At 48.5% G+C, this 24,685-nt stretch overlaps 1 protein-coding gene across 3 annotated transcripts in view; it reads right to left on the bottom strand.

Annotated features, from left to right (window-relative positions):
- ZNF423 (zinc finger protein 423) overlaps positions 1 to 24,685 on the bottom strand; it is a 370,693-nt gene that overhangs the window by 332,957 nt on the left and 13,051 nt on the right. For all 3 annotated transcript variants that reach the window (XR_005453022.1, XM_038754397.1, XM_038754398.1), the window contains one exon: positions 24,576 to 24,638. Coding sequence is in view for 2 of the 3 variants with exons in the window: in XM_038754397.1 (XP_038610325.1) it covers positions 24,576 to 24,638 (63 nt within the window). In the remaining variant the exon portion in view is untranslated. Of the gene's footprint in view, positions 1 to 24,575; positions 24,639 to 24,685 lie in introns of those variants that run through there.

Below are 24,685 nucleotides of genomic sequence, written 5' to 3'. Positions count from 1 at the left end.
GACTCAACAACATAAGATGAGACACATGCTAGGCACCATACTAGGCACTGGTGTAAATACAAGATAATCACACTGGAAACAACTGCTGTCCGACATGAGGTTCAAAGTCTAAGTCGGAAGAAGGAGGATTTCATCTCCATTTTACAGATGAGGTAACTGCCACACTGGGAGGTTAAATGAGCAGGCAAGTGCTGAGCTAGGATTAGAACCCAGGTCCTCCGATTTTCAGGTCTGAGATCTTCCCATTAGGCCACACTGCTTCTCCTTAGGATTCTCTCCTCCACAGAAAGATTTATGAAATGATGCTGAGCTAGGAAGAAGCATGTAATTAAGAAGGTGGGTATACACATTCATCCCACTTATTAATGTTATGTGTTGGACCATTTAATCCTTCCTTTCTCTTCCACTTGCCCCCTAGTCTACATATCCTTCCCCTTTAACAAAAAGCACTGAAAGATGTTTTCTCCTCCAGATGAGAGGTCCCACTCAGGTTTTAATCCCTGGTCCCTATTAAAGCCAACCTTGATCCCAGGGCGATCCCCTACCCTCCGATTCCTTGTGGAACACCCGGCATCCCAGTGGACCTCAATGTACTCTGATTCTTTGGGACCATGAACCTGAAGCACTCTGAAGTCGGGGGGCCCATTTCCCATGTGAAGCCCCGGCTTCCCAAGCAGGTAAAGAGTGGGAATCCAATCCTGTCTCCAGAAACTGCAAGGTCCCTGTCCCCCACCACTCAACATCACCTGGAGTCCCCTCCCCTAGACTGTAAGCTCACTGTGGGGAAGGAATGTGTCTGTTATATTATCCCAAGCACTTAGGACAGTGTAGTGCATACAGTAAGTGCTCAACTAATATGATTGATTGATCATCATTAGTATTTATTGAGTGCTTACTGTGCGCAGAACACTGTTCTAAGTGCTCGGGAGGGTACGCTACTACCAAGGTGGTAGACACATTTCCTACACTCATCCTCAGTCCAGAAACCTGAGCCCCCTCCCCATCTTGAATAGAAAAAGCCTGGAATCCTGCGAGCACACTAACCCCTCCAGTAGGTGGCTTCCCTGTTTGGGGAGGGGAATCTTGGGAGTGAGGTTTAAAGCTCGAAATAAAGTTTAAGCATTATGTGGGAATTACCAAACAAATCAAATCACTGTTAAGTGGATGTCATATGCTTCCTCTAGACAATACATTTAATGAAGATTATTGTCCTCTTGGTTATAGTTTCAGATCTGCATTTTATTATCAGAGAACCACTTTTGCATTACTCCAGGATTTTCATTAGGTAAATAAATTTTTATGTGGATTTCATTACATTCCCTAGGCTGAAATACTGATCACTTCACAACAAGACTGCTGCTCTAACACACAGGATGTCAATCAGGATGTGACTGCTTCCTCTGGTTTTGAAAACCACCGTAAAAATTTGGTGCTTAGATAATGAAGTAGTGGGGACCAAATCTGAGCCCCAGCCCAAGGCTGTAAAGAGCTTGGAAACACCCAAACGCTACTTAGAGAATACTTTGATGAAACATTTGCCTTGTTTCCTGACTGGCTTCCTGCACACTGACAATGACAACATGCTCGCTCATCGGACTACCATAGTATTTCCTAGCTCAGTGGCCAGAGGGCCAGTTGGCAATGCTGGGGCAACACAGTGACCAGGGTGTCCTATTCTGGATGGTGCTGGGAAAATAAAGTTGAGCCTGAAATCATATCAATAAGAGAGTTTGGTTTGTGGGGTGGGGAGGTTGAGGGGACCGTGTCCATCATTCTACAACACTCCTGGTAAAATGCCTAATTTGAGACAATCGACCTCCTTGGAATTTGTACGGCACAAGAGGCCACAGCTCCCTGAACATAAGCAAGACCTGGCTTCACCAGCCTGGAAAAGGAGCCTAACTCAAAAGTCTCCTCTGCTTCAGGCCAGAAAGAAACAAAAGTCTAAAAACAGTCTCAGACATCTACAGGGTGGTGTGTCTGGGAGTGTAAGGCAGGACACCAAGGCTCCAGTCAAGGACTCTGGGAGAAAGGAGATTAGATTAGATGCTTCTCTGTCCTCTGGTGACAACCCCCTTCTCCGGTGGAGGCTGAGGAGTTGTGCTGTGCTTCATGAGCCTTCTTTTGGGAGGGACGGCAGGGCGGACAGCTCAGATTCAAGGAGAAGTCAGGAAGGGACAGCCTTTTCCAGCAGCCCACGGAATCCCCTTCGCGAAGAATCCTCGCCAGATAAGCAAGCTCTCGGTAACCACGAGTCCCCACATACTCCCCCCGGCCACTGGGTTCAATCGGAAAGCCACCAGCCAAACCTGGAGAATCAAATTTACTTCCTCCAGAGTGCTGACACAACCCTTTAGATGTGTGTTTCCAGCGAATCTGCCCCACAAACACCCCAGCTGACTTGATTTAAGAGAATCCCATCCATTATCGCTTAAAAACTCACTTATCCTTAAATATCACATGTTTATCTTGGTAACACTCTGCTTGAACAACCGATTTGTTGGACTAACATAATATTTTCCTTGGCTTACGGGCAGCATCCTGGTAAATGTGCATTTCCCCATTTAACTTTTTGATTGCTTTCTGCAAGCAGTTAATTAGACTTACACAGACGTGTTTGTAGAAGTTTAAATGAAGCATAGTTCAAGTTTTTGAAAATATATATAATTACTCACACCTACAATTCCTACTGAAAAAGAAAAGGCCACATAAATAATATTCCTAAAGGAAACAGCAGGATATTTGCAAAGCTTCAGTTAGCTTAAACGGTTACACTTCAGGAGACTACAGTAGATGAGAAACAATAACGAACTAAGAAAACAAGCACCTCACACTTTACTCATTAGCATCATAATGGAGCGGGACCATTTTTGTAGGTATTTGTTAAGCACTTACTAGGCATCAAACATTGTTCTACGGGCTGAGATAGATACAAGTTAATCAGGTCAGATACAGTCCCTGTTCCACTTGGGGCTCACTGTTTATGTAGGAGGGAGGGCAGGTACTGAATCCCCATTTTACAGTTGAGGAAACTGAGGCACGGAGAAGTTAAATGACTTTTCCAAGGTCACCCAGCAGGCAATTGGCAGAGCTGGGATGAGAACTCAGGTCTTCTGACTCCCCAAGCCTGAGCTCTTTCCATTAGGCCATGCCGCATCCCATTCTAGTGCACTGCTACTCTGAGGAGTTAAAAATTTATGGGAAGCAGGAATCTCCTCCAATCAAGCACTCTTCTACAGTCCTACACTTCGGAGAATCTTGAATGGATTGAGCAGGCAGAAATTTCAAGGTTTGGGCCCATCCCTCGCTTGCCAAACAGCAGACTGTGATCCCGTCTTCTAGACTGTGAGCCCGTTGCTGGGTAGGGACCGTCTCTATATGTTGCCAACTTGTACTTCCCAAGCACTTAGTCCAGTGCTCTGCACACAGTAAGCACTCAAAAAATACGATTGAATGAATGAAAGAGCACGGAACTGGGAATCGGACGACCTGGGTTCTAATCCCGGCTTCCCCAGGTCCCTGCTGTGGGAACCTGGGCAAGTCCAGGAGAAGCTGTGTGGCTTAATCAATCAATCATATTTATTGAGCGCTTACTGTGTGCAGAGCACTGTACTAAGCAGTTGGGAAGTACAAGTTGGCAACATATAGAGACAGTCCCTACCCAACAGTGGGCTCACAGTCTAGAAGATAATGTGCTTTAATGGATAAAGCACAGGCCTAGGAGCCAGAGGACCTGGGTTCTAAACCCTGTTCTGCCACTTGCCTGCTGTGTGACCTTGGTAAAATCATTTAACTTCTCTGTTCCTCAGTTACCTGATCTGGAAATTGGGATTCAATACCTGTTCTCCCTCCTGCTTAGACTGAGAGTCCCATGTGGGACAGGGACTGTGTCTCACCTGCTTGTATTTACTCCAGTGCTTAGAACAGAGCTTGGCACATAGTAAGTGCTTAATGAAAACCATTAAAAAAATACAGTCCTTCAACTTCTCTCTGCCTCAGTTTCTGCATCTGTAAAGTGGGGATTCAATTCCGGGTCTCCCTGCTACTTAGTCTGTGAGCCTTATGTGGGATGGGGACTGTATCCTGCATGATCATCTTGTGTCTATGTGCTTTGCACATAGCAGTAAGTGCTCAACAAATACCCCAGTTAGAATTAGCCAGCCAACATGCACCCATGGCTAAGGACTCAGAACTTCAAGAGAGACATTCAATGTGTGTTATTATTGATTGAGCATCGACTGAATATAAAGCACCCTTGTAGCACTTGAGAGAGTAGAACAGAAGCAAGACATGTTCGCTGCCCTCAAGGACCTTACACCCTAATAGGGGAATCAGACAGATAAAATTTATTTATAAATCACCTGGAGTGACAGGAACCCTGTCTAATTCCCACTCGAGTAGTCTCAAAGCACTTAGGACAGTGTTCTGTACCCAGAAAATGCTTAATCAATACTATTATTATTACAACTACTACTATTACTACTACTACTACTACTCCAAAGTGGGAGCAGGAGAAAGGGCAAGGGCACAAAGAAAGCAGCACAAATGAACCAGAAATCTCTCTGGGGGTTAATCGATCAATCATATTTACTGATACCTCAGGCTTATGGGAGGTTAGGAGGGAGAGGAGAAATTCCTCAAAATGCCTGGAACAAGTCCCTTCCTTTGGGCTGGAATTCAGTGGCAAAATGTGGAAAGGAGCAGGATTGTGAGAGGAATAAAGAGTCCAGAGACTTTGGGAAGGCAGCCTCAGAGAATCTGGTGCTTATACCCAGGCAATCAATCAATCATATTTATACTTGGATTTGATCCCTTTATTCACCCCTCCTTAAGCCACACGACACTTAGGTATATATCCGTAATTTATTTGTATTAAGCTCTGTCTCACCCTCTAGACTGTAAGCTCTTTGTGGGCAGTGAATGTGTCTACCAACTCTGCTATACTGTACTATCCCAAGCTCTTAATATAGTGTTCTGCACACAGTAAGTGCTCAATAAATGTGACTGATTGATTGACTGAGAGGTTACTGTATGCAAAGCACTGTACCAAGTGTTTGAGAGAATACAATATAACAAAGTTGGTAGACACAGTCCCTGCTTACAATGAGCTCCTCAAAAGTGTCACCCCAATGGATGTATGACAGGGGCATGGCTCTCAATTAAAGGTCTGAGTCTGTGACTTTGATTGCCCCATGATCATTTCTAGCCTGCAGCAGAAGATGAAAGCAGCAAGGGGGTCAAGTGGAGACTCTGATGTTGAGAGTGTCAGAGGAACCATCTCTACTCAGCCAATCAATGGGAAGCAACGTGGCCTAGTCTACGAATCTGGGAATCAGAGGACCTGGGTTCTAATCCCGGCTCTGTCACTTGTCTGCTGGGCAAGTCACATAAACTTCTTTGGGTCTCAGTTACCTCATTTGTAAAATGGAGGTTAAAGCCTCCTCCCTCCAATTTAGACCATAAGCCCCATGTGGGACAAGGACTGTGTCCAACCTGATTAGCTTGTGTCTACCCCAGAACGTAGTACACTCCTTGGCACATAGTAAGTGCTTAACAAGTACCACAATTATAATAATTTATTGAGCGCTTATTCTGTGCAAAGAGCACTGTGCTAAGCACCTACCACCAAGAGGTCTGGAAAGAAGAAAACAGCAGAGGGCAGACCTATCGCAGAACTGTGAAAGTGGATGTAAAAACTAGAGAGCCACTAATGAGAGGAACAGAAGTCCTCGGGATAGTCGCAGCATGGCCTAGTGGAATGAGCACAGGACTGAGAGTCAGAAGGTCATGGGTTCTAATCCTGTCCCTGCCACTTGTCTGCTGTGTGATCTGGGACAAGTCACTTTACTTCTCCGGGCCTCAGTTACCTCATCTGTAATATGTGGCTTGAGGCTGTAAACCCCACATGGGACAGGGACTGTGTCCAACTCGATTTGCTTGTATCCACCCCAGTGCTTAGTACAGTGCCTGGCACTTAGTAAGTATTTAACAAATACCATCATTATTATTATTATTAGACATTTGAATCTTGGTCATTCATTCATTCATTCAATCATATTTATTGAGCGCTTACAGTGTGCAGAACACTGTACTAAGCGCTTAGGTCAAGAAATCCCTATGGGACCCTACAGAGACCTAACCTTGACAGTTCCTAAGCATGTCAGCCACTTCCAGCTTCAATTTCCCTTTGCCTGAGCAGTACATTTAAGAAGGAATCAAGTTGGATAAGTTGGAGGAAGAATTCTTTTATCCTGAGCTACATAGATTGTGAGCCGAATAATGGATGGGGACTGTATCCAACCTCATTCTCTTATACCTACCCCAATGCTTAGTACCATGCTTGACAGATATAGTAAACGCTTCCTCCCCACTCTAGTCCATATTTCACTTTGCTGCCCGGATCATTTTTCTACAGAAATGTTCAGGAAATGTCACCTGATCCTCAAAAAACTCCAGTGGTTGCCATTCACCTCCACTTCAAACAAAAACTCCTCACCATTGGCTTTAAAGCACTCCACCACCTTGCCCCCTCCTACCTCACCTCGCTACTTTCCTTCTACACACACAGTCTGCACACTTGGCTCCCCTAATGCTAACCTTCTCACTGTGCCTCAATCTTGCCTATCTCGGAACCAACCCCTAGCCCACATCCTGACTCTGGCCTGGGATGCCCACTCTCCTCAAATCCAACAATTATTCCCCCCTCCTTCAAAGCCTTATTGAAGGCACATTTCCTCCAAGAGACCCTCCCAAACTAAACCCCCCTTTCCCCTTCTCCCTCTCCCTTCTGCATTGCCCTGACTTGCTCCCTTTGTTCTTCCCCACTCCCAGCCCCACAGCACATAGCTGTAATGTATTTTTTTGTATTGATGCCTGTCTCTCCCACCCGCCCCACTCCCACCCTCCCTGCCTAGAGTGTAAGCTCGTTATGGGCAGGGAATGTGTCTGTTTATTGTTGTAGTGTACTCTCTAAGCGCTTAGTACAGTGCTCTGTACACAGTAAACATTCAATAAATATGACTGACTGAATGAATGAAAGAATATCATTTATAAAACAAAAAAAAAGATTCTAGGTTCGTTATCTATACAGTGCAGGGTCAGGATGCCCTGTGGTTTGCCTTCGGCTAAGCCAACTGCCAGTAGCTCTGACCCCAATCTGACCCTGCCACCGACAGATGAGGAGAAAAGAAAGCCAGTCCAGTGGATCTGTCAGGTAGTCCATCAGTCAGCCAATCATACTGTCCGGGGAACTGCTCTTCGAGCTCAAACAAGCCCAACCAACACTCATTTGAGGGAACATCTCCTAAAGCCTCATTTCTTCGATTGCTGAAACGTTTTCAGCCTTGTTTTCCGAGCCACGAACTGGGGAGAGGGCGGTACACCTGAGGTATTTACCTGGTCACCCGGAAACCGTTTGCTAGAAGGGGTTCAGAGGAGCCTATCTGTGTACTCTCTAATGAGGTTTGTGATTTCCTGGAGTATCTGCCCAATTGATGTGTCCTGCTAGTCTGGACCAAGTTCCCCTGCATTCTGCAGTTCATTACCTTCTGGAAACATATTTGTTTTGCTCATTCCACCATCAGAAAGGTAACAAGAAGCAGCATGGCCTAGTGAATAGAGCACAGGCCTGGGAGTCAGAAGGACCTGGATACTAATCCTGGCTCTGTCACTTGTCTGCTGTGTGACCTTGGGCAAGTTACTTGACTTCTCTGGGCTTCAGTTCACACATCTGTAAAATGGGAATTAATACTGTGAGCCCCCTGTGGGACAGGAACTGTATCCAACCTGATTAGCTTGTATCTTACCCCCAATGCTTAGTACAGTGCCTGGCACACAGTAAATACTTAAGAAATACCATAAAAAAGGAGGAGGAAGGGAAGGGAGGAGAGCGAGTGATAAGGCTCTCACACCTGCCCCTTAGTCCCAGACCCTGCTTTTGAGGTTTCCAGTCCGCGGTCCTCCCCAACCCCAGTGCACATCACCTCTTTTTTACCCCATTTTCCATAATTTCCAATCCTTGCTTCTGCACTGCCTTCGCGGATCAGGGACTCACCCAGGCCCCATGCAGTTTTGGCAGCAAGCAAGCAGGGCTTGATTCACTGTGATTGTAAGTGGGCCAGTTCAGATGCTCAGGCAGACAGTCATCCCCAACCTCTACTATGCACAAGTGCGCGCGCGCGCGCACGCACACACACACACACATGCGCGCACAGTCACAAATCCAGGCCTCCCTTTCAGACCTCTCCTCTGTCATTCTTGGAACTGAGCTTCCCAAAAGGGGCTGGGGTCCCCATTGAGAGGAAGGAAAGAGCATAAGAAGGGCTTCTGGCTAATGCAGGAGTTTGCCCCCGAGTCGTTTTCTGCCTAGCTCACTCCTCTGGGAATACCCTTGCCAGCCATCACTATAAATAGAAAACATGTCAATAGAAACATGTAGACATTTTGTCTCTCCACCAAGAGCAGGAGAACGGAAGGAAGGGCATTAAGTGGCTGGACAGAGTGGGCTCAGGGAAAGGAAGAAATGGAGGGGGAGAAAGGGAGTCAGAAAGTGGTTGGCTCCGATTTGAAACCAAGTGGAGTCATTAGGCAGGTACTGAACAATGGGATGGAGGAGGGGAGGTGGGGGGGAAGAACAATTGGATAAGGAGAACACAGGTTGCATCCAGGATCCCCTCGCCCAAAAACGGAGTCTGTCTGCTCAAAGCTAAAAGAAGTGTAGTCATTTCAAAAAATGGCCTTTTCTATTCTGCTTCCACTGGCACTGATAGGAGAGCCATTTATGGGATCACCAGGCCCTGGACCTGCAGGAAAACTGGCACAAAATCTCATGCTTTCAGCTGCACTACAGCACTATTAGAAGCGACGGTCAGCAGGGCAGGAAGTGTGTCTGTTACATTGTCATTTTGTACTCTCCCAAGCGCTTAGTACCCTGCTCTGCACACAGTATCAATCAATCAATCGTATTTATTGAGCGCTTACTATGTGCAGAGCACTGTACTAAGCGCTTGGGAAGTACAAATTGGCAACACATAGAGACAGTCCCTACCCAACAGTGGGCTCACAGTCTAAAAGGGGGAGACAGAGAACAGAACCAAACATACCAACAAAATAAAATAAATAGGATAGAAATGTACAAGTAAAATAAATAAATAAATAAATAAACAGAGTAATAAATATGTACAATCATATATACATATATACAGGTGCTGTGGGGAAGGGAGAGAGGTAAGATGGGGGATGGAGGGGGGACGAGGGGGAGAGGAGGGAAGGGGCTCAGTCTGGGAAGGCCTCCTGGAGGAGGTGAGCTCTCAGCAGGGCCTTGAAGGGAGGAAGAGAGCTAGCTTGGCAGAGGGGCAGAGGGAGGGCATTCCAGGCCCGGGGGATGACGTGGGCCGGGGGTCGACGGCGGGACAGGTGAGAACGAGGTACAGTGAGGAGATTAGCGGTGGAGGAGCGGAGGTTGCGGGCTGGGCAGTAGAAGGAGAGAAGGGAGGTGAGGTAGGAGGGGGCGAGGTGATGGACAGCCTTGAAGCCCAGGGTGAGGAGTTTCTGCCTGATGCGCAGATTGATTGGTAGCCACTGGAGATTTTTGAGGAGGGGAGTAACATGCCCAGAGCGTTTCTGGACAAAGATAATCCGGGCAGCAGCATGAAGTATGGATTGGAGTGGAGAGAGACACGAGGATGGGAGATCAGAGAGAAGGCTGGTGCAGTAGTCCAGACGGGATAGGATGACAGCTTGAATGAGCAGGGTAGCAGTTTGGATGGAGAGGAAAGGGCGGATCTTGGCAATGTTGCGGAGCTGAGATCGGCAGGTTTTGTTGACGGCTTGGATGTGAGGGGTGAATGAGAGAGCGGAGTCGAGGATGACACCAAGGTTGCGGGCTTGTGAGACGGGAAGGATGGTAGTGCCGTCAACAGAGATGGGAAAGTCAGGGAGAGGACAAGGTTTGGGAGGGAAGACAAGGAGCTCAGTCTTCGACATGTTGAGCTTTAGGTGGCGGGCGGACATCCAGATGGAGATGTCCTGAAGGCAGGAGGAGATGCGAGCCTGGAGGGAGGGAGAGAGAGCAGGGGCAGAGATGTAGATATGGGTGTCATCAGCGTAGAGATGATAGTTGAAGCCGTGGGAGCGAATGAGGTCACCAAGGGAGTGAGTGTAGATTGAGAACAGAAGGGGACCAAGCACTGAACCTTGGGAAACCCCCACCGTAAGAGGATGGGAGGGGGAGGAGGAGCCTGCAAAAGAGACTGAGAAAGAACGACCGGTGCTCAATTTTAGTGCTCAATAAATATGACTGACTAACTGACAGAGGGCCAGCTCACCCTGGACTTGGGAAACATACAGAAGGATGAAAAGCCTTCCAGGGGTTTATGATAGAATGGTGCTCAATCAATCAATCATATTTATTGAAGGCTGACAATGTGCAGAGCACTGAACTAAGCGCTTGGAACACAACTGAATTAGCAGACACTCTCACTGCTCAGAATGAGCTTACAGGCTAGAGGGGGAGATTCATTCAATAGTATTTGTTGAGCACTTACTGTGTGCAGAGCACTATACTAAGTACTTGGGAGAGGGCAATACAACAATAAAGACACATTTTCTGCCCACAATGAGCTTACAGTCTAGAGCTGAGCTTACAGTCTAGATGATGATGGTATGATGATAGTATTTTGTTAAACACCTTATTATGTGTCAAGCACTGTTCTAACTGCTGGAGTTGACACAAGTTAATCATGTCTGAGAAGCAGTGTGGCCAAGTGGAGAGAGTACTGGCCTGGGAATCAGAAAGACCTGGGTTCTAACCTTGCCTCTGCCACTTGTCTGCTGTGGAATCTTGGCCACATCACTTTACTTCTCTGGGCCTCGGTTACCTCATCTGCAAAATGAGGGTTAAGGCTGTGAGCTCTGTGTGATACAGGGACTGTCCAACCTGATTACCTCGTATCTACTCTAGCGCTGAGTACAGTGCCTAGCACATAATAAGCTATGTGCTTATTATGTCTCATTTCTCCCTATCTTCAAATCCCTCCTAAAATCCCTCCTCTTCCAGTAAGCTTTCCCTGATTAATTTCCCAACCCAGAAAAAGTTCCTGTTCCATTCAGGGCTCACAGTCTAAGTAGGAGGAAGGACAGGCATTGAAACCCCACTTTACAAACTGGGAAACAAATATGTACTCTCCAAGAGCTCAGTACAGTGCTCTGCACACAGTAAGCTCCCAATAAATATTACTGATTGATTGATTGAAACTGGGGCCTGGAGTAGTTAAGTGACTTGCTCAAGAGTACACAGCACACAATTGTCAGAGCTGGGATTAGAACCCAGGTCCTCTGACCCCAGGCCCATGATCTTTCCGCTAGGCAACGCTGCTTCCCACTGCTAATGGGGAAGACAAGAGCCCTAAAATGATCAATGAGTCAATGTTACACCTGAGTGACTAAATATAAATAAAAGATCCTAGTGAACTGAATAAGTATCAAATAAATAAGCCATCCACAAGTGTTGTGGCAGGTGATGGAAGGGAATGAGCAGGAAGATGGGAGAATTAGGGACATATCTGACCCAACTCCTGTATTTGCAAGGGAAGGAATTCTATTTTCAGAAAAAGGTAAAGTCACCTTTCTCTATCGAGTAAATTTGAGACCAGAACCCGGACGGATATGAGCCCGTGCCCCTATCCACACACCCTCCTGGACTCGGTGCAAAACAAGTTATTTATACAGTTTCAAAACCCAAAAACAATTATTTTGTTTCATAGGAACAATCACTATGCAAATGAAACCCTCCAGATAATACAATGGGGCTGTTAAATTCACTTGCCAATGTTTATGAAAAGGAACTCTGGCTCATCCAAATGAAAGCCCCAAGAAAATGTTTAATCAAAAGACACATTTAAGAGGGAAAATTAGGCAAATAATAAAAGATGTCCTTACTTCATCCCAACCTCCTCCCCCTGCGGCTCCTCCCCACCTTCTCCCTCTTTTATTCAGCAAGACAATGATGGCGAGATGAAAAGATTCCCTGAGGATGTACAGATGTCAGCACTCAAGGAGGAGGGAAAAATAAACCCTTCAGATTATGGAAGCTTTATTTTTCTTTACGGTACTTGTTAAGCCCTTACTAAGTGCCACGTACTGTTCGGAACACTGGGGTAGATCAGATACACAGTCCACGTCCCACATGGGGCTCACAATCTTAGTCCCCTATTTTACAAATGAAGTAACTGAGGCCCAGAGAAGTGAGGTGACTTGCCCAAGGTCACACAACAGACAAGTGGCAGAGCTGGGATTAGAACCCAGGTCCTTCTGACTCCCAGGCCTGTGCTCTATCTACTAGGCCATGCTGCTTCTCTATGTTCAATATCCTCCTGCAGGGCAGCACTCCCCTTGCCTTGGTCCAGAGGGAGAGTGTATGTGCTTAGGGTGGAGTGAGCAGGAACAGGGGCAGCAGCCAGGGACGTCAGAAGGCGAGGGTGGACACCAGGCCCTCCCTGGCCAGGAAATTCCACCATGGAAGTCTCCAGCAGCTGCCCGGGGAGGCCTGGCCACACTGCACATCCTGTGTACTTTATGAGGGTAGCAAACAATGCACACAGGCAAAGGTTGCTCTCCCAGAGGGCAACAGGAAGAGGACGGCATGGGGACAGTGAGGGAGCTGTGCAGGGGTCCTAGACAAATCTCTCCCCCAATCCCAGCTTCCTGGGGAGTGTAGGAGGCTCTGCTGAGCCCTGGGGGGGCAGGAGGAGAGGCTCCCCAGTCCTCTCAGGCCAGTGAGCCTCTCTCAGCCATTGTCCTCATCTCTCTGAGATGAAGGGGAAGTCGATGGGTGCATCCCAGGCTTCCCCTCCAACGACACCATCCCCCGAAACAGAATGGAGATACCAGGACTTTGGGGGGGAAGGGATATGAGGAATTTGGGCAGGGGGCATCAGAAGAAGGTAGACTTTGCTGAGAATCTGCAACCCCTTGACTGCTCTCCACCACCACCATAGGCAAGCAAATTCTCCCTCTGGCCCTCGACAGAGTACCGAGGCCGCTTGGCAGGTCACTTCCCCCAAGCTTACTTGGAAAAATGGCCACGGAGGAAGGCTGGAGCCAGGTGGGAGTCAAGCTGAGTGGAGGAGGGGCCAACCCCTCTGAAGAGATTTCCATCTTCTCAGCAGTTTCCTCCCCCAAGGGAGAGAGAGGCCTGGAGGCTGGGTCAGAGGGAGGGAGAGGGGGAGAGAGGAAGGGGCCCTGTAGAGGGGCAGGGTGGGAGGTGGAGGGGGGCGGACAGGGGGGAGAGGAGTCTGGGTGAAGGTCCCCTGGAGGGTGCCATCTCTTGCCCTCCCACACTCGAGAGGCCTGAATGTGTGTGCCCAGCCTTGGTCCTGGCGGTTGATGAGGAGGCTGGGGAGGCTAGGGAGGACAAGATGGGGGCACAGCTGAATGTCCAGCAGCTTTCTACTCTCATGCTCCCTCTCTCCAGGCCTCTCCATCACCACCAGTACCACCACCATTGCCACAAGCAACAGAAACACCAGGAGCACCAGCAGCACAACCACAAGCACCATCACCATAAGCACCACCATTACCAGCAGCATCAGCAGCACCAAGAGGACCATCACCAACATCACCTGAGTATCACCACCAGCACCAGACAGTTCAGCGGGATATTCCCCCAGCCAGGAGTAGTGGGACGCCGCTCCCCTGTTAGAACCTGAGAGCCGGGAGCAGAGCCCAGAGTCAGAGAGGATGGGCCTGGGAGTCAGAAGACCTGGATTCTAACAATAATAATAATAATAATGACGGCATTTATTAAGCACTTACTATGTGTAAAGCACTGTTCTAAGCACTGGGGAGGATACAAGGTGAACAGGTTGCCCCACGGGTGGCTCCCCCTTTTACAGAAGAGGGAACCGAGGCACAGAGAAGTTAAGTGACTTGCCCAAAGTCACACAGCTGGCAATTGGCAGAGCCAGGATTTGAACCTATGACCTCTGATTCCAAAGCCCGTGCTCTTTCCACTGAGCCACGCTGCTTCTCTAATCCCGGCTCTGCCATGTGTCTGCTGTGTGACCTTGGGCAAGTCACCTACTTTCTCCATGCTTTGGTTACCTCGTCTGTAAAATGAGGATTCAATCCTACACTCTCCTGCTTAGACTACGAGCCCCAGATGGGATAGGAACTGTGTCCAACATGATTAACTTGTATCTACCCCACCACTTAGAACAGTGTTTGGCTGACGCTCACAGGAAGGACTTAACAAGTACCATAATTACTAACCAAATGCTCTGAGTAGCAGAGAGACAAGGAAGGGGGAAAAGCCGGAGCCACAGCAGAAGGTACCCGTGGAGTTGGGGAGCTAACCTGGAGCAGGGGACAGATCCCCAAAAGAGTTTAAGGAGGTTTCTGGTTCCCTGGCACCTCCCACCCCCTGCTCCAGTCCCTCCAGTGACCTGTAGGCCCCTGGTCCTCTCTACCTCCACTACCCCACTTCCCAGCCTCTAGGGGGACCGGCGGAGGTGGATCCGGCCCCAGCTGGGAGCAAAGGCGTTCCCCAAGGTGGCAACTCGAAGCAGGGGATGTCCAGAGAAGCAGCCCATTCCCTGACTTGGGGCTGCCCAGCCCTTTCTGCCTTTGGACCTGGCAGAAAGAGGGGGTCGACAGATTCTCGTCCCTCATCCCCGGCGTCTCTGGACAGGATCCGGAGGTCCATGGGAGCTCTGGCACTAGCCCACTGAGCAGGCGGGCTTCCTCGTTCACCAGCCAAGAGAAAGGCAGGGAGTTAAGCCATAAGCTCACCCCTCGGGTGCCACCCTAGCCGGACCCCTGACCCCACCTCCGCTCCAGGGAAGCCCAGGAGATCACCTTTTCCAGAGTGGGTGAGTGTGTTCCTCCTGCAAACTCTCTGACAGGGAGCATCCAGACCAGGTGGAGCCCCTTGGGTTGGAGATGCCTCCACCCCTGCACTCCTCAGCCTCCCACACAATACCAAGCATCCCAGAACAAAAGGGTCAAATGCCTTTTCAGAGGTCATGAAGACCAGGCTCCTGCCTATCATTCAATGGACATTCAATGGAAGGTAATCCATTAGTCCCAGACAGGGAATCACCTGGCCTTTTCCTCAAGTCTCCCCTCTGGACTGTAAGCTATTGTGGGCCAGGAATGTGTGTTATATTGTTACAGTGTACTCTCCCCAGTGCTTAGTACAGGGCTCCGCACACAGTAAGTTCTTAATAAATACAACCGACTGACTGACAGACTAAGCTCCTTGGGGGCAGGAAACTCAGTGTCTACCAACTCAGTTAAACTGTACGCTCCCAAGCACTTAGTACAGTGTCACGTACACAATAAACACTCAATAAATATGATGTATTGATTGATGAGACCCCACACCCTCCTTGGGTACTGCAGTCCTGCATCTCACATGCCTTAGTGCCAGGAAGTCCTACTTATGGTCAAACTGGAATCCCTCATGCTTCCAATAAAGCACATGCCCTCCTGCCTCACAATCAGGGGCTCAGGACAGCTGCTCAGCTGTTCAGCGTCACTCAAAGAGACCAATCTTTCCAAACGGGAATTGCCACCCTCCCCACCCCCCACCCTTTCTCCCAAGCTCTAGTGCCAGAGAACCCAGCCAACAGGAGGTACTCTGGAAGAGTCTGGCAATGATGATCTGCTTTGTAAGGATACTGGATATTGCCGGGCTCTACTTTCTCCCCTAGCCCAAAATCTCCAACACCCTGGCAATCTGCTAGTTCCAAAAATGCCCCCAAGTCTGTCGGTACCTAAAAGCAGGAAAAGACTCCTGTGCCTTCTGAACCTAAACACAATATGAGGAAGAGTCAAGGTGAAGGACAAAACATGGAAGCACCACAAAAACTGGATAGATTATGCACTGTACTGCCTGGAGGCAGGGGGGCTTAACCAGATGACTTCCTGAGGTCTCCTGCCTCAGTCTCCCTCCCTCGACCCTGCCAGAATCCAGGTGGGAGCCGTCTAACTTTGGGCCGGACCATGAAGCAGGGATTGGATGGGACCCCAGTGGTCCCCCTGGGCCCAGGGTCAGGAAACGGCCACACAGACAAGAACAGGAAATGTCCATCAGTCCCTCCAGCTTCATGGATTTGGTCATTGTGATTGACGCTTCACTGGAGGGGTGTGCCCAGGATGCGCGTGCGCACACACACACACACCCTGCCTCCAAGCCCCACCCCTATTGCTTCTCATATGACACAAAAATCTCCTCACCATCAGCTGCTATCCCATCCACCTGCCGTTACCCCCAGCTCAAGCGTTTTGCTCCTCCCAAGTCCCTTCTCCATCACACTGTTCACATCTTCTACTCCATCCTAAAAAATCCTCCCTCCTCAGCTTTGCCAAACCGTGGACCTCCCCTCCTTCAAAGCCCTCGGTGAAACAGAAGTGAGTGGAAGAAAAGGAAAGGAGGGCTTAATCAGGGAAGGCCTCCTGAAGGAGATGTGTTTTGAATAAGGCTATGAAAGTGGGGAGAGTAAATGTACGGCAGATATGACGAGGGAGAGTGTTCCACGCCAGAGGCAGGACATGGAAGAGGGGTCAGCAGCGAGATAGGTGACACTGAGGTACAGTGAGTAGGTTGTCATTAGAGGAGCAAAGTGTGTGGGCTGGGTTGCAGTAGGAGAGCAGTGAGGTGAGAGGATTGGGCAAGGTGATTGACTGCTTTAAAGCCAATGGTAAGGAGTTTCTGTTTGATGTGGAGGTGGATGGGCAACCACTGGAGGTTCTTAAGGCGTGGGGAAACAAGGACTGAATGGTTTTGTAGAAAAATGATCCAGTCAGCAGAGCAAAGTAGGAACTGAAATAGGGAGAGACAGAAGGCAAGGGAGGTCAGAAAGGAGGCTGATATAGTAATCAAAGTGGGATAGGGTAAGTGCTTGAATTAACTTGGTAGCAGTTTGGATGGAGAAGAAAGGGTAGATGACAGCAATACTGTGAAGGCTGAACGGACAGGATTTGGTGACACTGAATATGTGGGTTGAATGAGAGAGATGAGTCAAGGATAACACCCAAGGTTACAGACTTGGAGACAGGAAAGTTGGTGGTGCTGCCTACGGTATTGGGAATGTCAGGAGTAGGACAGGTTTTGGGTGGGAATATGTGGCATTCTGTTTTGGACTTGTTAAGATCAACCGCTCTGCAATGACCCTGAGTAATGGCATTAAGCAATGTCCCTCAGCAATGGGCATTCAGCAATGGACACTTAGCAACGGACAGTCAGTAATAGCACTCATCAGTGAGCACTCAGGAATGGCACGTAACAAAAGCACTCAGCATTGGCACCGAGGAACAGTACTCAACAGTGTCCAGGTCCTGGAGGTAGTCCCCCTCCCAGCCTTCCTCCTAGCTCAAATTAAGCACTGGTTCAGCCACATTAAATAGGCTCAAAAATATTAGAGATTCTACCTGGCCTGCTCTGTTTCTCTCCAACCCACAGAATCCCCCCCCCCCCCCCCCCCCCCCCCCCACCGGGACGGGATCATAATAGTGATACCAAAACACTGGCTCCACAGGGGTCAACTGGAGAGGTGCAGCACTGCCACAGTGAGAAGCAGCATGGCCTGGTGGATAGAGCACAGGCCTGGGAGTCAGAAGGAGCTGGGTTCTAGTCCTGGCTCTGCCACCTGTCTACTATGTGACCTTGAGCAAGTCACTTCACTATTCTGGGCCTCGGTTGCCTCATCTGTAAAATGGGGATTAAGGCTGTGAGTCCTATGTAAGACATGGACTGTGTCCAACCTGGTTAGCTCGTATCTACCCCAGTGCCTAGAACAGTGCCTGGCACATAGCGCTTACAAATACCATAGAAAAGCCTGTTTAGGTTTCATTCCAATTCTCCCTGCCCTGCCAGCCGGGTTTCTTTCAGGACCTCAGACTGTGGGTGGGCCCCACTTTCTGCAGTTGAATTTTTTCCCCCTTTTGGGGTGCATCATTCAGTTTTCCTCTTTCAGGTATTCTTTCCTTTATCCTCCCAACCAGAGAGAAGGTCACATAGACACAAATGGAAAGCAGCCTTGCTGCTAGCCACAGCCTGCATGCCTGGGGCTAGTGGCAGAGAGCCTTATAGAATATTCGAGATTGGAATTGGGGATACTCTTGTAAAATGTCCCCCCTCTACCCCTCTCCAGACTATCCCAGGGCAACACCCACCAATTCTTGCTGGGAATATGCTGGACGGACTGCCTGAGATATCAAGCTCGAAGAGAAAATTACAATTGAATGGCTTAGTCGGGCCAATCAGCTGGAACCTTGCAAATAGCCCAGCAGTGAGATCAGAAAGGATCACTGCCACCCTGCAGTAGGCCAGGCCAGGCCCAGTGGCCTCCACTATTGGTTTCAACGAATTTCCTCCCTGGATCTGCAACGATGATGCAGACAGAAAGAGATTCAAACCGGAGTCTGAAGTAACTCCTAACAGTAAAGAGTTCCAGAAGCCTGGGATCTCGGAGCAGGACAGACTGGACAAATCTTAATTGCTCCCTTGACAGCCCCCTAAACTCAGTCCTCCTCTCCTAGGTACCTCTTAAGTCACCGCATAAGTCATTCCTCATGCACCAGACGGCCTCCCTGCTCCAGTCTGCTACCCTACCACCTTGCTCCTGTACTGTATATTTCTGTCAAGCAGACCTCCTGGGTAACCGCCTCCTCCCCTCTGGGAAGCTTTCCCCATTCAACCTTCCAGCCCAGGCTGAGACTCACTCCTCCGTTTTTCACATCTTCCAGTTCTGGCGTTTCTGCAATTTTTATGATGGTTCAAGCACCTGGTTAGACTTTCTAATAATAATAGTGATGACGGTATTTGTTAAGCACATACTATGTTCCAAGCACTGTTTTAAGCACTGGGGGTAGATACAAGTTAATTAGGTTGTCCCACGTGGGCCTCACAGTCTTCATCCCCATTTTTATAGATGAGGTAACTGAGGCACAGAGAAGTTAAGTAACTTTCCCAAAGTCACACAGCAGATAAATGGCGGAGCCAGGATTAGAACCCACGACCTCTGACTCCCAAGCCCGTGCTCTTTCCACTAAGCCATGCTGCATTTCTTTCTGGTTCAACTGTGAGCCCCTGGGTGGAGAGGTGTCTATTCTCTAACAGGAGAAGCAGCGTGGCTCAGTGGAAAGAGCACGGGCTTTGGAGTCAGAGGGCATGGGTTCAAATCCCAGCTCCACCACTTGTCAGTTATGTGACTTTGGGCAAGTTACTTCACTTCTCTGGGCCTCAGTTACCTCATCTGTAAAATGGGGATGAAGACTGTGAGCCCCCCATGGGACAGCCTGATCACCTTGTAACCTCCCCAGCGCTTAGAACAGTGCTTTGCACATAGTAAGCGCTTAATAAATGCCATCATCATTATTATTAACAAAGACCTCCAAGTGACTCATTCACTTCTGTAATCAATCAATCATATCTATGGAACACTTACTGTGTGCAGAGCTCTGCACTAAGCACTTGGGAGACTGTAACATAATGTAGACAGTAATAATGATAATAATAACAACTTTGGTATTTGTTAAGCACTTACTACTACCAAGAGCTGGAATAGATACATGATCATCAAGACGGACACAGTCCCTGACCCACCTGTAGCTCTCAGTTTATGTAGGAGGGACCACAGGCACTGAATCCCCATTTTACGGATGAGGAAACTGAGGCACAGAGAAATTAAGTGACTTGCCCAAGGTCACCCAGCAGGCAAATGGCAGAGTCAGAATTAGAACCCAGGTCCTCTGGCATCCAGGCCCATGTTCCTTCCACTAGGTCATGCTGCTACTCTACAGGCCCCATAAAAGCTCAATAAGTCTCTGTCCTGGGTTGTCTGCTTTCCAAAACACCAAATCTCCAGGAAGGACAATGCTCCCAAGCCTTTTCTCAGCCTCCAAAACCAGAATGACCCACCCCACTGAGTCCTTATAACTCTGTTGCCGGTCCTCCTCTCTCCCCTCTCATAGTGTCAGACTGTGAGCCTCCTGAGGGCCAAGAATCATGTCTAATTCCCACCTCTGTACACATTGCCAGGGCTTAATACAGTGCTTTGCACACAGAAAGCACTTAATAGGATTACTACTACTTGGTCTTCCTCATCCTTCTTGCCTCCCCACCATCCTGACATTCCCCTTGGTATCTTCTGAGACCTGAAGAGCCCTCTCAGGGTCCCAGATGGAGACGGAGGGGAGGGGAGGCTGAAATGGACAGCCACTGATAGGATTTGGCCCTGAGGAAGGGAAGGAAGAAAGCAGGCAGACACTCATTCCTGCCCCACTGCCCAGGGCACAGTAACCACTAGTTTCCCTCTGGCTGACCCATTGCCCTAAAATTAATAATAATAATAACTGGTATTTGTTAAGCACTTACTATGTGCCTGGCACTGTATTCAGCGCTGGGGTACATACAAGCTAATCGGGTTGGGCACAATCCATGTTTCATGTGGGGCTCACAGCCTTAATCCCCATTTTACAGATGAGGTAACTGAGGCACACAGAAGTGATGTGACTTCCCCAAGATCACACAGCAGACAAGTGGCTGGGTCAGAATTAGAGTCCAGGTGCTTCTGACTCCTAGGTCTGTGTTCTATCCATTAGGCCATGCCGCTTCTCCCTGGGATCAGAGGTCACAATTGGAGGCAATTAGCCTCCCATTTGCCACTGATAATCCACAGTGCCCAGATATCTTCCTCCAAGACCACTGGATGCCACAGGCAAGAGATTTCAGGATGCAAGACTGGGGATTAAGCAGCTCCTACCCACCCCCCAAAACTAAAATGGGCATCTCTCCTAAAACCCTGAGCTGACACCGACAGACACCAGACTCCCAGTGACCGCAAAGCACTCTTCAGTGTGATTCTTCCTCCCATTGCCGAAAAGATAGTGCCAATTAAGAATCCCCTGGGGGAGATCATCCCCTGCCCAGCCTTCCCGGAGGATCACATGATCCAAGAGCTGGAGGGACCTCAAGAGGTCAATCGGTTCATCTCCTGCCCTAGAGTGAGGGGATAGCTATACCATCCGGAAGAGATGAGTTGCTGATTCTTTTCTTCCAGTCCTTCCGGATGGAATGCCCAAACCTGGCAAGCTTCTTCTCCTGGATTGCTTTTTTACTGTGGTTTCCCTTCGACTGAGCCAAATTGGAAAATGAGAACGTGATCCAGACCTGCACACACACATAGATGGACATGGGCAAACATGCACGTGCCCACATGCACACCAACACACACATCATCCACACGTATGTATACGCATACCCTCATATGAGCCTGTGCCCATGCATCCATGCGCAGAGACCCCGTGTGCCCACCTTCCCTCACACACACACACACACACACAACCGTGCATGCACCCAGCCTGGTTTCCTGAGGGCCCAAGCATTCAGACAGGAAAGGCTCTCGCGGAGCCGTGGATGGATGCGTGGAGGGATACAAAAGCCTTGTTTGTAACTTGGCATCTCTGAGGATGACAGGGTGGCTCACCAGCAGGTGACAAATTAAAAGCTCATTTTTCCACCCATTTTCTTCAGCACGACATTCTGACTACAAACCCACTGGCAATAAAAAACAAACAGCTTAGTCAAATGACGCTCTTCGAACTCAAGATCCCCCGAAACCCAGCAAGTCTGGCACACTCCCCGGGGCCACAAGGTCCCACCCAGCCACACCACCTCCCCCGAGGAAGTCACATGAGCCATTGTCACCACACAAGGGGAAGGGACAGAAGAAGATCAAAGAAAATACAAGTGTATCTCTGAAACTCACTTTCTCATTTCCTCAGGGTTCTTCAAGACCGGTCAAGGGATGGTGGCATTGGAGCCATTAAGGCCTGACCTGGTCCTTTGGGTTAGGGGTCAGGTCCAGGGACTGGATGAGATACAATCTTGGTGGAATTTTGGGGTGGGCAGGGAGGGAGTCCTGTGAAGAAGTGGGGATCACTTGCTTAGATTTTTCTCAAGATTTAGATTTCCTTCCCCTGGCTCCTGGCCTCTCCGTACCCACTCTGTCTGAGCAGGCCAAAGGAAAAGGATTCCGGTCCCCACCAGCCCCAGCCTCTCCTCATGAAGGCCCTGGATTGGCTGGTCTGGAAGGCTGCTCTGGAACAGCTCTGCTCCTGCAGCTCTGGGCAACTTGACTGCTCATTAGAATTTCTTTGGTGGGGAGGGAAAGGGGAGTGTGAAACAGAGTGGAGAAGGGTGGGAGAAGAAGGGTTTTTGTGTCCCTTTGAATCCTCAGGCCTTCTTCAGGCATCTCCCCAGCAGCCCCTCTCCGCCCACCCCTGGCCTGGTGGGCTCCCTCCTTTTTCAAACTCCGGGCAGACTCTGTGGGTGTCTTTTCTCTCTTTTTTCCCTCTTCTATCGGGTAGCTAGGGCCTGTTTTGCTGATGGCTCAGTGTCTCCCCATCCAATCATTTTAAATCGATTAACAAAGAATGATTTTACCCGAACAAATAATTCCACACATGCATTGTTTCCAGACAAATTGAAAGCAATTCATGTGACGATGGGACAGAAACTGCATCTCACCACTAGGTAGTCTTTTTATGCTCCGATTGGCCAGCAAAGGTCTGACAACAGGCTTTCAAAGAAGCCACAAAGCCTCTGTGTGCTTTTCTCGATTCTCCCTCCCAACTGGCCAACTTGACACTTCCAAGCTGTGGTCTCCAGTCCTAAAAAAATGACCCTTCTCTCTCTCCTTCTTTGACCCACCTCTCTCCCTACCCTACTGGGTCTACTTCTGTTTCCTCTCCCTTACAGCTCTGCTTTAAACCATTCTCTCCCCCCTGTCGATGACATCCCTCCCCAGTGAAGAGAAGCCAAATTTCTCTTCCAGATCTGCTCAGACCAGCTCCAATTTCGAGTTAGCAGCTTCTCTCCAAATCCTTTACCTCCTCCATTTCCTTTCCAACCCTCTCTCTTTCCCTCCCTCCACACTAATCCTCAAATGGGACTCTGGACTCCTTGGTGGTCCACCATGTCTTAGGTGATCTCTGACTTTGTCTCCCTTCAGCTTGAGAAAACAGGAGACTCAGGTTGTGTCTACACTAGCAAACTACCCAGATGACTCAAGTCTAAAACTGTACTTTGGTTTCCATTCTCCAGCTATTTAATGGGATGGAGGAGAGCACAGGCCTGGGAGTTGTAAGGACCTGGGTTCTAAATCTGCCTCTGCCACTTGTCTGTTGTGTGACCTTGGGCAAATCACATCACTTCTCTGGGCCTTGGTTCCCTCACCTGTAAAATGGGAATTAAGACTATGAGCCCTGTGTGGGACAAGGACTGTGTCCAACCCGATTATTGTGTATCTATCTCAGTGCTTAATATAGTACCTGGCACATAGTAAGCACTTAACAAATACCACAATTATCATTATTATCTTACAGATAAAATTGTAAATTGGCTAATGTGTTCACATCTGTCTAGTATTCCAGTCTCACATCCCATCATGCATTGCTTCCCTAGTTCTCTCCTTTGAGTGGGAATGCTGTCCCCAGCTTTATAATAATAATAATACTTTTAAGGGCTTACTATTTGCCTAGCACTGTTATTATGTGCTGGGGTAGAAACAAGATAATCAGGCTGGACATTATCTGTAGCCCATTTGGAGCTCCTAATCTAGGTATGCTTGTATGGTATCTATACGGAGTTCCTACTGAGCACTAAGTACTGTCCTAAATAATTATAATGGTACTGTTAAGCACTTACTATGTGCGAAGCACTGTTCTAAGCACTGGGGTAGATATAAGTTAGAGTATCACTCAAGCAAGACTCATAGCCCCTGACCTCAAAAAGCTTATAACCTAAGGAGGGAGACAGACAAAAATTGTTTACAAACAGTGGCAGCAGGAGAAGGAATCAGGATAAAGCAGAAAGCATTACAAATATCAGGATGAAATAGCAGAATAATTGAATAAAATAAGGGAAGGGACCTCTTCTAGGTCCCGACTCCTGAGGTTCTAAGCCAGCAAAAATAGAAACACTACCTGTTGAAGTTACAATCCCAGAATTTTATCAGAATCAATAGACCATTTACTCTGTGCAGAACACAGTACTAAGCACTTGAGAGAGGACAATAGAGTTAGTCATCAGGGCACTTGTTAAGTGTTTATTATGTGCCAAGCACTGTACTAAGCACTGAGGTAGATGCAAGATATGGAGGTAATGTGGAGCTCACAGTCTAAGTAGGAGGGAGACCATTCATTCATTCAATCGTATTTATTGAGTGCTTACTGTGTGCACAACAGTGTACTAAGCGCTTGGGAAGTACAAGTTGGCAACATACAGAGACAGTCCAAGGCACTGAATCCCCATTTTGCAGATGAGGGAACTGAGGCACAGAGAAGTTAGTGTCTTGCCCACGGTAACAGAGAAGGTAAGTGGCAGAGTCAGGATTAGAAGCCAGGTTCTCTGTCTCCCAGGCCCATGATCATTAGATATGGGCCTTTAGATAGCTCTTTAGATGCTCTAGAGTTTACAATCTAGCTGGGGAGACATACATTGAAATAAATCATAGACAGGAGGAAGCAACAGAATTTAAAGATCTGTACCTAAGTGCTATAGGTTCTTTTACCTTTCCAGAGCCCCCATGCCATGCTTTCCCTCTCCGGCACCCTCCTGGAGACGGACACTGAAGCTGGAGGAAGCAGAGTGATGGGTTTAATACAGGGATTAGACAACAAC

Source organism: Tachyglossus aculeatus, chromosome 11, assembly GCF_015852505.1.
Source record: "Tachyglossus aculeatus isolate mTacAcu1 chromosome 11, mTacAcu1.pri, whole genome shotgun sequence".
Taxonomy (NCBI): Eukaryota; Metazoa; Chordata; class Mammalia; order Monotremata; family Tachyglossidae; genus Tachyglossus; species Tachyglossus aculeatus.
Note: the sequence above shows the minus strand (reverse complement) of the source record. Positions and strands in the feature narration are given on the sequence as shown.